This window comes from Salvelinus fontinalis, chromosome 31, assembly GCF_029448725.1.
Source record: "Salvelinus fontinalis isolate EN_2023a chromosome 31, ASM2944872v1, whole genome shotgun sequence".
NCBI classification, from domain to species: Eukaryota; Metazoa; Chordata; class Actinopteri; order Salmoniformes; family Salmonidae; genus Salvelinus; species Salvelinus fontinalis.
The window spans coordinates 9,714,234-9,732,534 of NC_074695.1; the positions used below are offsets into that span (position 1 = coordinate 9,714,234).

Below are 18,301 nucleotides of genomic sequence, written 5' to 3' on the forward strand. Positions count from 1 at the left end.
ACTGTTCACCATGCAGAGATAGCTGGGGAGGGGAGGCCTATGGAAACTACAATAACCACTGTACACCATGCAGAGATAGCTGGGGAGGGGAGGCCTATGGAAACTACAATAACCACTGTACACCATGCAGAGATAGCTGGGGAGGGGAGGCCTATGGAAACTACAATAACCACTGTTCACCATGCAGAGATAGCTGGGGAGGGGAGGCCTATGGAAACTACAATAACCACTGTACACCATGCAGAGATAGCTGGGGAGGGGAGGCCTATGGAAACTACAATAACCACTGTTCACCATGCAGAGATAGCTGGGGAGGGGAGGCCTATGGAAACTACAATAACCACTGTTCACCATGCAGAGATAGCTGGGGAGGGGAGGCCTATGGAAACTACAATAACCACTGTACACCATGTTCACCATGCAGAGATAGCTGGGGAGGGGAGGCCTATGGAAACTACAATAACCACTGTACACCATGCAGAGATAGCTGGGGAGGGGAGGCCTATGGAAACTACAATAACCACTGTACACCATGCAGAGATAGCTGGGGAGGGGAGGCCTATGGAAACTACAATAACCACTGTTCACCATGCAGAGATAGCTGGGGAGGGGAGGCCTATGGAAACTACAATAACCACTGTACACCATGCAGAGATAGCTGGGGAGGGGAGGCCTATGGAAACTACAATAACCACTGTTCACCATGCAGAGATAGCTGGGGAGGGGAGGCCTATGGAAACTACAATAACCACTGTACACCATGCAGAGATAGCTGGGGAGGGGAGGCCTATGGAAACTACAATAACCACTGTACACCATGCAGAGATAGCTGGGGAGGGGAGGCCTATGGAAACTACAATAACCACTGTACACCATGCAGAGATAGCTGGGGAGGGGAGGCCTATGGAAACTACAATAACCACTGTACACCATGCAGAGATAGCTGGGGAGGGGAGGCCTATGGAAACTACAATAACCACTGTACACCATGCAGAGATAGCTGGGGAAAGGAGGCCTTTGGAAACTACAATAACCACTGTACACCATGCAGAGATAGCTGGGGAGGGGAGGCCTATGGAAACTACAATAACCACTGTTCACCATGCAGAGATAGCTGGGGAGGGGAGGCCTATGGAAACTACAATAACCACTGTACACCATGCAGAGATAGCTGGGGAGGGGAGGCCTATGGAAACTACAATAACCACTGTTCACCATGCAGAGATAGCTGGGGAGGGGAGGCCTATGGAAACTACAATAACCACTGTTCACCATGCAGAGATAGCTGGGGAGGGGAGGCCTATGGAAACTACAATAACCACTGTACACCATGCAGAGATAGCTGGGGAGGGGAGGCCTATGGAAACTACAATAACCACTGTACACCATGCAGAGATAGCTGGGGAGGGGAGGCCTATGGAAACTACAATAACCACTGTTCACCATGCAGAGATAGCTGGGGAGGGGAGGCCTATGGAAACTACAATAACCACTGTTCACCATGCAGAGATAGCTGGGGAGGGGAGGCCTATGGAAACTACAATAACCACTGTACACCATGCAGAGATAGCTGGGGAGGGGAGGCCTATGGAAACTACAATAACCACTGTACACCATGCAGAGATAGCTGGGGAGGGGAGGCCTATGGAAACTACAATAACCACTGTTCACCATGCAGAGATAGCTGGGGAGGGGAGGCCTATGGAAACTACAATAACCACTGTACACCATGCAGAGATAGCTGGGGAGGGGAGGCCTATGGAAACTACAATAACCACTGTTCACCATGCAGAGATAGCTGGGGAGGGGAGGCCTATGGAAACTACAATAACCACTGTTCACCATGCAGAGATAGCTGGGGAGGGGAGGCCTATGGAAACTACAATAACCACTGTACACCATGTTCACCATGCAGAGATAGCTGGGGAGGGGAGGCCTATGGAAACTACAATAACCACTGTACACCATGCAGAGATAGCTGGGGAGGGGAGGCCTATGGAAACTACAATAACCACTGTTCACCATGCAGAGATAGCTGGGGAGGGGAGGCCTATGGAAACTACAATAACCACTGTACACCATGCAGAGATAGCTGGGGAGGGGAGGCCTATGGAAACTACAATAACCACTGTTCACCATGCAGAGATAGCTGGGGAGGGGAGGCCTATGGAAACTACAATAACCACTGTACACCATGCAGAGATAGCTGGGGAGGGGAGGCCTATGGAAACTACAATAACCACTGTACACCATGCAGAGATAGCTGGGGAGGGGAGGCCTATGGAAACTACAATAACTACTGTTCACCATGCAGAGATAGCTGGGGAGGGGAGGCCTATGGAAACTACAATAACCACTGTACACCATGCAGAGATAGCTGGGGAGGGGAGGCCTATGGAAACTACAATAACCACTGTACACCATGTTCACCATGCAGAGATAGCTGAGGAGGGGAGGCCTATGGAAACTACAATAACCACTGTACACCATGTTCACAACACAGAGTTACACATGGGATAAACAAATGTACAGTCAATAATACAATAGAAAAATCTATATACAGTGTGGACTGTAAACAAATACTACAGTATAGTTTACACATATTGATAATGACATGTGGTTTACAGGGAGGAGGTAAGGGCCCTGGGAGTGTGGTGCCAGAAAAATAACCTCTCCCTCAATGTCGACAAAACGAAGGAGCTGATCGTGGACTTCAGGAAACAGCAGAGAAAGCACAAACCCTTATCAACATCGACGGGACCGCAGTGGAGCAGATGGAAAGTTTCAAGTTACTCGGCGTACACGTCACCGACGATCTGAAATGATCCACCCACACAGACAGTGTGGTGAAGACGGAGCAACAACGCCTCTTCTACCTCAGGAGACCGTGGGGCAAACTACCTGCCCTCCAGGACACCTACACCACCCCATGTCACAGGAAGGCCAAAAAGATCATCAAGGTCATCAACCACCCGAGACACTGCCTGTTCACCCCGCTACCATCCAGAAAGAGGTCAGTACAGGTGCATCAAAACTGGGACTGAGAGACTGAAAAACAGCTTCTATCTCAAGGCCATCAGACTGTTAAATAACCATCACTTGGCGGCTTCCACCCGGTTACTCAACCCTGCACCTTAGAGGCTGCTGCCCTATATACATAGACTTTCAATCACTGGCCACTTTAACAATGGAACACTAGTCACTTTAATAATGTTACATAGTGCTTTACTTATGTCACATATATATACTGTATTCTATTCTACTGTATTTTAGTCAATGCCACTCCAACATCGCTCAATCTAATATTTATATATCTCTTCATTCCATTCTTTTACTTTCAGATGTGTGTGAATTGTTGTAAATTGTTAGATATTATTAGAGCTAGAAACACAAGCATCTCGCTACATCTCGCTATTAACATCTGCTAAACATGTGTGACTAATAAAGTTTGATTTGATTTGAATATCATGGACTGTAAAACAAATACTACAGCTAGTAGTATAGTATAGTTTACACACATTGATCCTGATAATGACATGTGGATATCATGGACTGTCAGTCTTCGCTTCCATAGATTTGTCTGTGAATTTGAGATTGGTTACAGTTTCCCAGCCCCATCTCTCAGCTTTATACCAAATCAAGTGGCAGGGACACAGATGGGTTAAAACACAGACTCAGAAGTGAGACTTTTAAAGTCAAATAACTCTGAGACATCAAAAATAGGCCGACGTCTCGGTGTTACCTGTCGGAAGGCTGTTTTACCTGAGAGCTGTTTTTGCTTTTACTGTGAGTGATTCCAGACTTCCAGGTTTTACAAAACACACACACACACAGACACACACAGACACACACAGACACACACACAGACACACACACACACACACACAGACACACACAGACACACACACACACACACACACACACACACACACACAGACACACACAGACACACACACACACACACACACACACAGACACACACACACACACACACACACACACACACACACACACACACACACACACACACACACACACACACACACACACACACACACACACACACACAGTATTAGACTTAATTATTTCCTGCTCCTCTGATGCGTCTAATGATTTCACAGCAAGGGGCCCTTGCTGTCTTCCAGACAGTGTACAAACAGCTTAGACCACAGTAGAATAAACAGCAAATAGAATCACTCACATCTGATGTTAATCCCCTTTCTAGGGGAGGCACTGATCTGGAACCTGCGGGACTATAACAGGGAGAGGAAATGAGAGAAAGACATTGATAGAGATTCAGTCTCTCATTTGGTTCATTGATGGAGATCAGGTCTCTCATTTGGTTCATTGATAGAGATTCAGTCACTCATTCTGTTCATTGATAGAGATCAGGTCCCTCATTTGGTTCATTGATGGAGATTCAGTCTCTCATTTGGTTCATTGATGGAGATCAGGTCTCTCATTCTGTTCATTGATAGAGATTCAGTCTCTCATCTGGTTCATTGATAGAGATTCAGTCCCTCATTTGGTTCATTGATAGATATCAGGTCTCTCATTTGGTTCATTGATAGAGATCAGGTCCCTCATTTGGTTCATTGATGGAGATTCAGTCTCTCATTTGGTTCATTGATGGAGATTCAGTCTCTCATTTGGTTCATTGATAGAGATTCAGTCTCTCATTTGGTTCATTGATGGAGATCAGGTCCCTCATTCTGTTCATTCACATATTTGTGTAACATGATTTTTTATTTGATTGTGATAATTGATTCTTGAAAAAATAGATTAATAAATGATTGATAATGGATTAATGAAAATAAATGAACAGAGAATTAGTATATAAGAGTGTCAAACAGTGTGGTGAGAGCCAGGCTCAGAGAGGGTTCTGTCTGTCTGTCCTGGTGAGAGCCAGGCTCAGAGAGTCTGTCTGTCTGTCTGTCTGTCTGTCTGTCTGGTGAGAGCCAGGCTCAGAGAGGGGTCTGTCTGTCTGGTGAGAGCCAGGCTCAGAGAGGGGTTTGTCTGTCTGTCTGGTGAGAGCCAGGCTCAGAGAGGGGTCTGTCTGTCTGGTATGGTGAGAACCAGGCTCAGAGAGGGGTCTGTCTGTCTGGTATGGTGAGAGCCAGGCTCAGAGAGGGGTCTGTCTGTCTGTCTGTCTGTCTGGTGAGAGCCAGGCTCAGAGAGGGGTCTGTCTGTCTGTCTGTCTGTCTGGTGAGAGCCAGGCTCAGGGAGGGGTCAGTCTGTCTGGTATGGTGAGAGCCAGGCTCGGAGAGGGGTCTGTCTGTCTGGTATGGTGAGAGCCAGGCTCAGAGAGGGGTCTGTCTGTCTGTCTGTCTGTCTGGTGAGAGCCAGGCTCAGAGAGGGGTCTGTCTGTCTGTCTGTCTGTCTGTCTGTCTGGTGAGAGCCAGGCTCAGGGATGGGTCTGTCTGTCTGGTATGGTGAGAGCCAGGCTCAGAGAGGGGTCTGTCTGTCTGTCTGTCTGTCTGGTGAGAGCCAGGCTCAGAGAGGGGTCTGTCTGTCTGGTATGGTGAGAGCCAGGCTCAGAGAGGGGTCTGTCTGTCTGTCTGGTCTGGTGAGAGCCAGGCTCAGATAGGGGTCTGTCTGTCTGGTGTTGTGAGAGCCAGGGTGTGTGTGTGTGTGTGTGTGTGTGTGTGTGTGTGTGTGTGTGTGTGTGTGTGTGTGTGTGTGTGTGTGTGTGTGTGTGTGTGTGTGTGTGTGTGTGCTATTTCTGATATGAGGCAGAGGGGAAATCAACCACCACATCAGTGTGAAGGATCAACCACCACATCAGTGTGAAGGATCAACCACCACATCAGTGTGAAGGATCAACCACCACATCAGTGTGAAGGATCAACCACCACATCAGTGTGAAGGATCACCCACCACATCAGTGTGAAGGATCAACCACCACATCAGTGTGAAGAATCAACCACCACATCAGTGTGAAGGATCATTCTAGAACACAATGGAAGCCAATAAGAAGAGCTTCAGTCAACCAGCATTCAATCATCGATTCATTTAAAACCACTGCTTCTTTGCACTTTGTGAACACTCAAGAATAAGTGCTAAATGGCAGATATTTTGTTGTTGACAGTTAGATTGCACTCTGACAATATTGATGCTACTAACAATCATAATATTCTCCTATTTTTTTCGATTCCAGGTGCAAACAGGGATAGATAACAACGCAGAACTTAACAAACTCCCAGTCTCTATAGCAACAGGTTATTTCCCACAGCCAGATCTATGGCTCTGTTTATACCTCTCAGCCCGATAGTTAGCTCAACAACATTTAAGATGTGATTTAAGGCTACCATCTAATTTCTAATATGACCAAACGGTCCAACCTTCAAATTGTATTTTTGATCAATACAAACATACATTATCTATCTATTCTGAGACCTGGATCAATACAAACATACATTATCTATCTATTCTGAGACCTGGCTCAATACAAACATACATTATCTATCTATTCTGAGACCTGGCTCAATACAAACATACATTATCTATCTATTCTGAGACCTGGCTCAATACAAACATACATTATCTATCTATTCTGAGACCTGGCTCAATACAAACATACATTATCTATCTATTCTGAGACCTGGCTCAATACAAACATACATTATCTATCTATTCTGAGACCTGGCTCAATACAAACATACATTATCTATCTATTCTGAGACCTGGCTCAATACAAACATACATTATCTATCTATTCTGAGACCTGGCTCAATACAAACATACATTATCTATCTATTCTGAGACCTGGCTCAATACAAACATACATTATCTATCTATTCTGAGACCTGGCTCAATACAAACATACATTATCTATCTATTCTGAGACCTGGCTCAATACAAACATACATTATGTATCTATTCTGAGGCCTGGATCAATACAAACATACATTATCTATCTATCTATTCTGAGTCCTGGTGGCAGGTAGCCTAGTGGTTAGGATGTAGCGGCGGCAGGTAGCCTAGTGGTTCGAGTGTAGCGGCGGCAGGTAGCCTAGTGGTTAGAGTGTAGGGGCGGCAGGTAGCCTAGTGGTTAGAGTGTAGGGGCGGCAGGTAGTCTAGTGGTTAGAGTGTAGGGGCGGCAGGTAGCCTAGTGGTTAGAGTGTAGGGGCGGCAGGTAGCCTAGTGGTTAGTGCGTTGGACTTGTAACCGAAAGGCCATCATTGAAAAGAAGAATTTGTTCTTAACTGACTTGCCTAGTTAAATAAAGATAACTTTTTATATATATATATATATATATATATATATATATATATATATATATATATATATATATAAAATACATTAAAAAAAAAATATATATATAAATAAAATAAAAAGGTCTGGCTCAATACAAACATATATTAATATCTATCTATTCTGAGGTAAATAATGTTAGCGCTGGTGGTGGTCTATCAGACAAACATTGATTATACAATCACTTTTATGTGTGTTTGTTTTACGGACCTCTCTCTTATACTATAAAGATAAACTATAGAGATAGGAGTGCTTCCTCATCTCAACTATTTCACCCAGTTTCCAATACTCTGCTAGTTGGGTGGTCCCAGAAGAAGAGATGGTAGAGTAGAAAGTGTTGAACCTAAAGTTGCTGTCAAAAAGAGTATGTACTTTATTATGGCCTTTAAAGCAGGACATGGCTTTTTGCCTACGTATGCTATCAGACTGCATTACCACTAATCACCACTAGGTTCACAGGTCTGCCAATATATGCTATCAGATTGCATTACCACTATTCACCACTAGGTGCACAGGTCTACCAATATATGCTATCAGACTGCATTACCACTATTCACCACTAGGTTCACAGGTCTGCCAATATATGCTATCAGATTGCATTACCACTATTCACCACTAGGTGCACAGGTCTACCAATATATGCGATCAGACTGCATTACCACTATTCACCACTAGGTTCACAGGTCTGCCAATATATGCTATCAGACTGCAGTACCACTATTCACCACTAGGTTCACAGGTCTGCTAATATATGCTATCAGACTGCAGTACCACTATTCACCACTAGGTTCGCAGGTCTGCCAGCCAATATATCCTGCATTATTGTTGTTCACCACTAGGTTTGCAGGTCTGCCAACTAACATATCCTGCATTATTGTTGTTCACCACTAGCTTTGCAGGTCTACCAGCCAATATACCCTGCATTACCATTGTTCACCACTAGGTTCGCAGGTCTGCAAGCTAAAATGCATTGCACTACCATTGTTCACCACTAGGTTTGCAAGTCTGCAAGCCAATATATCCTGTATTACCATTGTTCACCACTAGGTTTGCAGGTCTGCAAGCCAATATATCCTGTATTACCATTGTTCACCACTAGGTTTGCAGGTCTGCAAGCCAATATGTGCAGGCAGCGATCAGTTGAATAGCATGCCTTTAGTTTTACTTGCATTTAAGAGCAGTTGGAGGCCACGGAAGGAGAGTATGGGGTTGAAGCTCGTCTGGACGTTAGTTAACACAGTGTCCAAAGAAGGGACAGAGGTATACAGAATGGTGTGGTCTGTGTAGAGGTGGATCAGAGAATCACCAGCAGCAAGAGCGACATCATTGATGTATACAGAAAAGAGAGTCGGCCCGAGAATTGAACCCTGTGGCACCCCCATAGAGACTGCCAGAGGTCCGGACAACAGGCCCTCCGATTTGACACACTGAACTCTATCAGAGAAGTAGTTGGTGAACCAGGCGAGGCAGTCATTTGAGAAGCCAAGGCTATTGAGTCTGCCGATAAGAATGTGGTGATTGACAGAGTCGAAAGCCTTGGCCAGGTCGATGAATACGGCTGCACAGTAATGTCTCTTATCGATGGCGGTTATGATATCGTTTAGGACCTTGAGCGTGGCTGAGGTGCACCCATGACCAGCTCTGAAACCAGATTGCATAGTGAAGGTACGGTGGGATTCGAAATGGTCGGTGATCTGTTTGCTAACTTGGCTTTCGAAGAACTTAGAAAGGCAGGGTAGGATAGATATAGGTCTATAGCAGTTTGGGTCTTGTATTCTATTATATTCTGTGTTACTGTCTCTATGCTCAGTCAGAGATGGTAAAGATAACATTGTATGCTATGCAGTATGCTACTGTGCCTAGGCTCAGCTGTTACTGAGGTAGATGGAATGTATTTATCCTGTGTGACCTGTGATGGTGGATATGATTTGCTTTGCCTCTATCTGATTTTTAAATTCACATTAACGACAATAGGAAACAGATCTGGGACCAGGCTAGAATCACATTGAGCTCTCTGGGAATATGGAGGCCTCCTGTATATTGTGGACATATGTTATCCATGCACACATGTTCGCATGCGTAAACACTGTAACCACTCCCTTGCGGGGGAAGTCTCACCCAAGCAGGTTAACCCTATTGAAGCAGTGGTTATTAAATTAGCCAATGGGCTGGACGATTCAAAACACTCAATGGGTGTTGTACTGCCTCCGATCGTTACATTGGTGTCAGAAGTGGGACGGAGGCCGTGAGTAAACATTGTTGAGGAAAATAACCATTTGACTATGTTCTCCATTATACTGAACAACAAGTGATTCATAATCCCAACAGGCTGATCAGAGTGACCCCCCCCATTCTAATACTCATCACTTACTCTGAGGTGACTTCCCCTCATGCCTTCTCTCTCTCTCTCTCTCTCTCTCTCTTTCTCTCTCTCTCAATTCAATTCAAGGGGCTTTATTGGCATGGGAAACATGTGTTAACATTGCCAAAGCAAGTGAGGTAGACAATATACAAAAGTCAAATAAACAATAAAAATGAACAGTAAACATTACACATACAGAAGTTTCAAAACAATAAAGACATTACAAATGTCATATTATATATATGCAGTATTGTAACAATGTACAAATGGTTAAAGCACACAAGTTAAAATAAATAAACATAAATATGGGTTGTATTTACAATGGTGTTTGTTCTTCACTGGTTGCCCTTTTCTGGTGGCAACAGGTCACAAATCTTGCTGCTGTGATGGCACACTGTGGAATTTCACCCAGTAGATATGGGAGTTTATCAAAATTGGATTTGTTTTCGAATTCTTTGTGGATCTGTGTAATCTGAGGGAAATATGTCTCTCTAATATGGGCATACATTGGGCAGGAGGTTAGGAAGTGCAGCTCAGTTTCCACCTCATTTTGTGGGCTCTCTCTCTCTCTCTCTCTCTCTCTCTCTCTCTCTCTCTCTCTCTCTCTCTCTCTCTCTGTCTCTGTCTCTGTCTCTGTCTCTGTCTCTGTCCCTGTCTCTGTCTCTCTCTGTCTCTCTCTCTCTCTCTCTCTCTCTCACCCACACAAACAGACACACACAGAAACTCACTCACACACACACACACACACACACACACACACACACACACACACACACACACACACACACACACACACACACACACAGAAACACACACACACACATACAGTGCACACACATGTACACACACACACACACATGTACACATGTACACACACACACACAGAAACACACACACACACAGTGCACACACATGTACACACACACACACACAGAAACGCACACACACGTACACACACACACAGACAATGCCAGTGGCTGTGACAGCAGAGCAGACCACAGTGATGTCTGTCTGCTCTCTGCACTGTGACAGACTGTTAGTGATGTCTGTCTGCCCTCTGCACTGTGACAGACTGTACATGATGTCTGTCTGCTCTCTGCACTGTGACAGTCGGTACGTGCTGTCTGTCTGCTCTCTGCACTGTGACAGACGATACATGCTGTCTGTCTGCTCTCTGCACTGTGACAGACTGTTAGTGATGTCTGTCTGCTCTCTGCACTGTGACAGACGGTACGTGCTGTCTGTCTGCTCTCTGCACTGTGACAGACGGTACGTGCTGTCTGTCTGCTCTCTACACTGTGACAGACTGTACGTGCTGTCTGTCTGCTCTCTGCACTGTGACAGACTGTACGTGATGTCTGTCTGCTCTCTGCACTGTGACAGACTGTACGTGCTGTCTGTCTGCTCTCTGCACTGTGACAGATGGTACGTGCTGTCTGTCTGCTCTCTGCACTGTGACAGACGATACGTGCTGTCTGTCTGCTCTCTGTACTGTGACAGACTGTTAGTGATGTCTGTCTGCTCTCTGCACTGTGACAGGCGGTATGTGCTGTCTGTCTGCTCTCTGCACTGTGACAGACTGTACGTGCTGTCTGTCTGCTCTCTGCACTGTGACAGACTGTATGTGCTGTCTGTCTGCTCTCTGCACTGTGACAGACTGTGATGTCTGTCTGCTCTCTGCACTGTGACAGACTGTACGTGCTGTCTGTCTGCTCTCTGCACTGTGACAGACTGTACGTGCTGTCTGTCTGCTCTCTGCACTGTGACAGACGGTACGTGCTGTCTGTCTGCTCTCTGCACTGTGACAGACGATACGTGCTGTCTGTCTGCTCTCTGCACTGTGACAGACGGTACGTGCTGTCTGTCTGCTCTCTGCACTGTGACAGACTGTACGTGCTGTCTGTCTGCTCTCTGCACTGTGACAGACGGTACGTGCTGTCTGTCTGCTCTCTGCACTGTGACAGACTGTACGTGCTGTCTGTCTGCTCTCTGCACTGTGACAGACTGTACGTGATGTCGGTCTGCTCTCTGAACTGTGACAGACGGTACGTGCTGTCTGTCTGCTCTCTGCACTGTGACAGACTGTTAGTGATGTCTGTCTGCTCTCTGCACTGTGACAGACTGTTAGTGATGTCTGTCTGCTCTCTGCACTCTGACAGACTGTACGTGCTGTCTGTCTGCTCTCTGCACTGTGACAGACTGTACGTGCTGTCTGTTTGCTCTCTGCACTGTGACAGACTGTACGTGCTGTCTGTCTGCTCTCTGCACTGTGACAGACTGTTAGTGATGTCTGTCTGCTCTCTGCACTGTGACAGACTGTACGTGCTGTCTGTCTGCTCTCTGCACTGTGACAGACTGTACGTGCTGTCTGTCTGCTCTCTGCACTGTGACAGACGGTACGTGCTGTCTGTCTGCTCTCTGCACTGTGACAGACTGTGATGTCTGTCTGCTCTCTGCACTGTGACAGACTGTACGTGCTGTCTGTCTGCTCTCTGCACTGTGACAGACGGTACGTGCTGTCTGTCTGCTCTCTGCACTGTGACAGACGATACGTGCTGTCTGTCTGCTCTCTGCACTGTGACAGACGGTACGTGCTGTCTGTCTGCTCTCTGCACTGTGACAGACTGTACGTGCTGTCTGTCTGCTCTCTGCACTGTGACAGACTGTTAGTGATGTCTGTCTGCTCTCTGCACTGTGACAGACTGTACGTGCTGTCTGTCTGCTCTCTGCACTGTGACAGACTGTACGTGCTGTCTGTCTGCTCTCTGCACTGTGACAGACGGTACGTGCTGTCTGTCTGCTCTCTGCACTGTGACAGACTGTGATGTCTGTCTGCTCTCTGCACTGTGACAGACTGTACGTGCTGTCTGTCTGCTCTCTGCACTGTGACAGACGGTACGTGCTGTCTGTCTGCTCTCTGCACTGTGACAGACGATACGTGCTGTCTGTCTGCTCTCTGCACTGTGACAGACGGTACGTGCTGTCTGTCTGCTCTCTGCACTGTGACAGACGGTACGTGCTGTCTGTCTGCTCTCTGCACTGTGACAGACTGTACGTGCTGTCTGTCTGCTCTCTGCACTGTGACAGACTGTACGTGATGTCGGTCTGCTCTCTGAACTGTGACAGACGGTACGTGCTGTCTGTCTGCTCTCTGCACTGTGACAGACTGTTAGTGATGTCTGTCTGCTCTCTGCACTGTGACAGACTGTTAGTGATGTCTGTCTGCTCTCTGCACTCTGACAGACTGTACGTGCTGTCTGTCTGCTCTCTGCACTGTGACAGACTGTACGTGCTGTCTGTCTGCCCTCTGCACTGTGACAGACTGTACGTGATGTCGGTCTGCTCTCTGCACTGTGACAGACTGTTAGTGATGTCTGTCTGCTCTCTGCACTGTGACAGACTGTACGTGCTGTCTGTCTGCTCTCTGCACTGTGACAGACTGTACGTGCTGTCTGTCTGTTCTCTGCACTGTGACAGACTGTACGTGCTGTCTGTCCGCTCTCTGCACTGTGACAGACGGTACGTGCTGTCTGTTTGCTCTCTGCACTGTGACAGACTGTACGTGCTGTCTGTCTGCTCTCTGCACTGTGACAGACTGTTAGTGATGTCTGTCTGCTCTCTGCACTGTGACAGACTGTACGTGCTGTCTGTCTGCTCTCTGCACTGTGACAGACTGTACGTGCTGTCTGTCTGCTCTCTGCACTGTGACAGACGGTACGTGCTGTCTGTCTGCTCTCTGCACTGTGACAGACTGTACGTGCCAGGAGGAACTAAGCTGTCTGATAGAACAGAACAGTGTAACATGTTGACTTAATATATGAATGGAAAATATCCTGTTTCTATTTTGAGAAGAGAAGACTGCTGTGCCATCTCCCAATTATGAGGCAGCTGCTGGTATAGTGTATAATAGTACTTGGTACCTGCCTTCACATTTGCCTCGAAAATCTATCTCTTTCTCTCCATCCCTCTCGCTCTCTTTCTAACTTTCTTTCTCTCTCTCTCTATCTCTCTTTTTATCCATCTCTCTCTCTCTCTCTCTCTCTCTCTCCATCTCTCTCTGTCTCTCTCTCTCTGTCTCTCTAAGCCTTTGTTGAGAAGCCATTAGCTGCTAGATGCTAGCCATTAGCTGTTAAACTCTCACATCTCTGCCTCATAAGACAATGCCCTCTGGGGAAAATATGTAGCTGGATATCAAAGATCATACATCTCAACTGGTAGGAAAAGATTAACATGAACCATTATGAACAAAACAGCATCTGGTCCACCTTTTATGGTTCTGTTTATGGTCATAGCATAATTTATATGATAATTAATCAAAGGTCAATTCTCCTAATTATATAGGCTACCAAATCATATATCATAGGCTATAAGTGATATAGTATGTTGTCGTGAAATTAAAGAGATTTAACAGTTCAAAGGTCAATTTTCCCAATAAGGTTACCAAATGGTATTTTGTTACTGAAGTGATGTTCTCATTTTAAAGACTTATCATCAATCACTTATAGGAGACATATAAGAGGGCATGAGACTACAACTATCGCATATCACAGATAGGCCTATGACACAGTCATGACAGAGATAACAACCAGTCACGACAGAGATAACAACCGGTCACGACAGAGATAACAACCGGTCACGACAGAGACAACAACCGGTCACGACAGAGATAACAACCGGTCACGACAGAGATAACAACCGGTCACGTCAGAGATAACAACCGGTCACGACAGAGACAACAACCGGTCACGACAGAGATAACAACCGGTCACGACAGAGATAACAACCGGTCACGACAGAGATAACAACCGGTCACGTCAGAGATAACAACCGGTCACGTCAGAGATAACAACCGGTCACGTCAGAGATAACAACCGGTCACGACAGAGACAACAACCGGTCACGACAGAGATAACAACCGGTCACGACAGAGATAACAACCGGTCACGACAGAGATAACAACCGGTCACGACAGAGACAACAACCGGTCACGACAGAGATAACAACCGGTCACGTCAGAGATAACAACCGGTCACGACAGAGACAACAACCGGTCACGACAGAGATAACAACCGGTCACGACAGAGATAACAACCGGTCACGACAGAGATAACAACCGGTCACGTCAGAGATAACAACCGGTCACGACAGAGATAACAACCGGTCACGTCAGAGACAACAACCGGTCACGACAGAGACAACAACCGGTCACGACAGAGACAACAACCGGTCACGACAGAGATAACAACCGGTCACGACAGAGATAACAACCGGTCACGACAGAGACAACAACCGGTCACGACAGAGATAACAACCGGTCACGACAGAGATAACAACCGGTCACGACAGAGACAACAACCGGTCACGTCAGAGACAACAACCGGTCACGTCAGAGACAACAACCGGTCACGACAGAGATAACAACCGGTCACGACAGAGATAACAACCGGTCACGACAGAGATAACAACCGGTCACGTCAGAGATAACAACCGGTCACGACAGAGACAACAACCGGTCACGACAGAGATAACAACCGGTCACGACAGAGATAACAACCGGTCACGACAGAGATAACAACCGGTCACGACAGAGATAACAACCGGTCACGACAGAGATAACAACCGGTCACGACAGAGATAACAACCGGTCACGACAGAGATAACAACCGGTCACGACAGAGATAACAACCGGGTCACGACAGAGATAACAACCGGTCACGACAGAGATAACAACCGGTCACGACAGAGATAACAACCGGTCACGACAGAGATAACAACCGGTCACGACAGAGATAACAACCGGCCACGGCAGAGATAACAACCGGCCACGGCAGAGATAACAACCGGTCACGGCAGAGATAACAACCGGCCACGACAGAGATAACAACCGGTCACGACAGAGATAACAACCGGTCACGTCAGAGATAACAACCGGTCGCGACAGAGATAACAACCGGTCACGACAGAGATAACAACCGGTCACGACAGAGATAACAACCGGTCACGACAGAGATAACAACCGGTCACGACAGAGATAACAACCGGTCACGACAGAGATAACAACCGGTCACGACAGAGATAACAACCGGTCGCGACAGAGATAACAACCGGTCACGACAGAGATAACAACCGGTCACGTCAGAGATAACAACCGGTCACGACAGAGATAACAACCGGTCACGACAGAGATAACAACCAGTCACGACAGAGATAACAACCAGTCATGCTGTCACACTGGCTGTATATCATGTGGGTGCCAGACAGTCACATTTGAACTTGAACATATCCAGGCCTAAGACTTCAAGGTCAGAATTGGACTTGAATGATTTACTCAGTGTCCCTTAATAATATAGAACATAATGCATTCTGGTCACAGACTTCTCATGTCATAAGTAGCTCCATTAATGGTAACTTTGTGGGTAAGATATATAACTTATTATGCATAACAACGAACCCTCAGTAAAATAATATAGCTTTGAACTTAATGAGACAATATCATCATCCCATGATGTTATTTCCACAGTAGCACATGTTCCTGTTACTGTCTTGTTGTCGCGCAGCAGTAGTGAGAGAACAGACACCTGTTGGTTGTCAGCGGCGCCTCACTGCGCGCGAAAATGACACGCTCTAGAACACCTGTTGATTGCGTTGCATGATTCTAATGACTTACTGTGGGAGTTTATGAACAGGAAGCATATTGCTATATATATATATATATATATATATATATATATATATATAGCAATAGTATTCATATGCAAAGAAGTAGTGTAAACTTACTCTAGCAGCCCTGGATGAGTAGGGGTCCTCAAAGAGTGCCCATATTTTTGGTTGCCAAACTTCGCAGCATCCCCTCGATCTGTCGGGGCAGTCCTCAATGCCGAACCGTATGGGTAGTTCATCGTCCGTGTCATCTGGGTCCGGTGGTTCGAATATGTCCAGCGCCTCCTCTGCGTCCCGATGCTGCCGGTATGTCATCCAGCAACACGGCTCCACGTCGGTCTCATCTATCATCCAAAACGCCAACTCCTCTTCAAAAAGAGGCCCGCAGACATCGGCGGGGCAATGAAGCTTGCCAGTCCTATAATAGTTCAACACATAAGCGAATATGCCAGGGTGCCTGTCGAAAAATAACTCGTTTGTAGTTGGATATGGAGAAATGGGTCTGGGTTGGGAGGGAGTCGGTGGGAGGGAGTCCGTGTCTGGGTTGTTCACCGGCTCTGGCGGGTCGGCTAACAATGCCAGGCGCGTCCCCGGTAGGGTCCTAATTGTGCTCTTGTAGGTTTCGTGTCTTGTGCCACCAACATTGATGATTATTTTTTCCGAGTCTTCCCCCCTGGTCATCTCTTCCTTCAGGCATGTCTTGGACGGAGGTTTGTTGCCTGACTTGCGTCCTCGGTAAGACGAAACACACACCGAGTTGATCATAGATTTAGATGGAGAGACGGTTTGTTATTCCGTTAGTTTGTTGTTCCGTTATTATATCTCGGTGAATCACACAGTGACAGTTGAGTTTTTCCTCATGTCAGTCCTTGTTATGATACTACTCGTGTATACAACTGTACCGGGGACAGTTGTTGCTTTCAACAAGTCCAATGCGAGCGGCAGGCAGGCAGAGAGAGTGGCCTTGACTAAAACCACCTGTTATAAAAGCTACAATACAACTCCCCGAACCACTCGTATCTATAGGTTGCAATCTCAAAACATCTCTATAAATTTAGACTAGGCAGGCTTTTGTGGTCAAAATATTTGTTGAATAGTCTATAAATAAGCAGAAGTTGTAGCCGAAAATAGGCTTGAAAGATTCAACAGTTCAGTCATGGATACTTGGCGACCTTCAGCGATAGTTTCAGATTAGGCTATGAAATATTGTTATATTCTACATCAAATCTACAAAATGTGCCAATTTAAAGAAAGTCTATTTCTAGATTACATTTTTTGGAGCAATAACCCAAGGTCCTCACCTATTGTTGCGATTTATGCCTTATCCGAAAATTCACAAAATCCGCCAGACACCCACAAAAAAATCTAACACATTTCCTAAACATGGAAGTTGACCGCAATAATGATCCAAATGACTACATGCGCGCGACGCGTGCATTGGAATATTCCATCAATTTGCGATGATGTCGTCCTCGAGGCGAATGAGATGTGATGTGAGGTTGTTTTTTAGGGAACATTAAGGATCTGTTGCTTCTCCAACCAGAAGTATCCTCCCTCCTCCCTTAGATCAGCCACACCATAGTCAGTCAGACAGACGACACACAGCCAGCCCACCCTGTAGCGCCGACTGAGGCTCGCAACAGCCTCGATAAATTAACCCTTTCTAGTCTGGTTAATTTAGCCTTTATGAGAGATTATTCTGTTCTATAATGTACCACTCCTTTAAATATATTCATGATTTCCGTTGATATAATTTGAAAACGTGAATAGAACTATTAGGGGCTTTAAAATGACTGTAGATTCACGCGTATCTATTATGGTACTGTATCTGTATGCCACAATGTAGGCTGAGGACAGGTAGGGTATCCATCGTTAAATACACTGCTCAAAAAAATAAAGGGAACACTCAGACCCCTTGTGAGACCATATGCTGACACATGCACATTTGTGGCCTGCTGGAGGTCATTTTGCAGGGCTCTGGCAGTGTTCCTCCTTGCACAAAGGCGGAGGTAGCGGTCCTGCTGC

General features: G+C 46.2%; 1 protein-coding gene across 1 annotated transcript in view; it reads right to left on the reverse strand.

Moving 5' to 3' along the window:
- Positions 1-17,880, reverse strand: part of LOC129829504 (potassium voltage-gated channel subfamily C member 1-like) — a 56,103-nt gene extending 38,223 nt beyond the window's left edge. The window contains exon 1 of the mRNA XM_055891220.1: positions 16,394-17,880. Within this exon, the coding sequence (XP_055747195.1) occupies positions 16,394-17,041 (648 nt within the window). The 5' untranslated portion in view covers positions 17,042-17,880. The remainder of the gene's footprint in view (positions 1-16,393) is intronic.
- Positions 17,881-18,301: the final 421 nt, after the last annotated feature.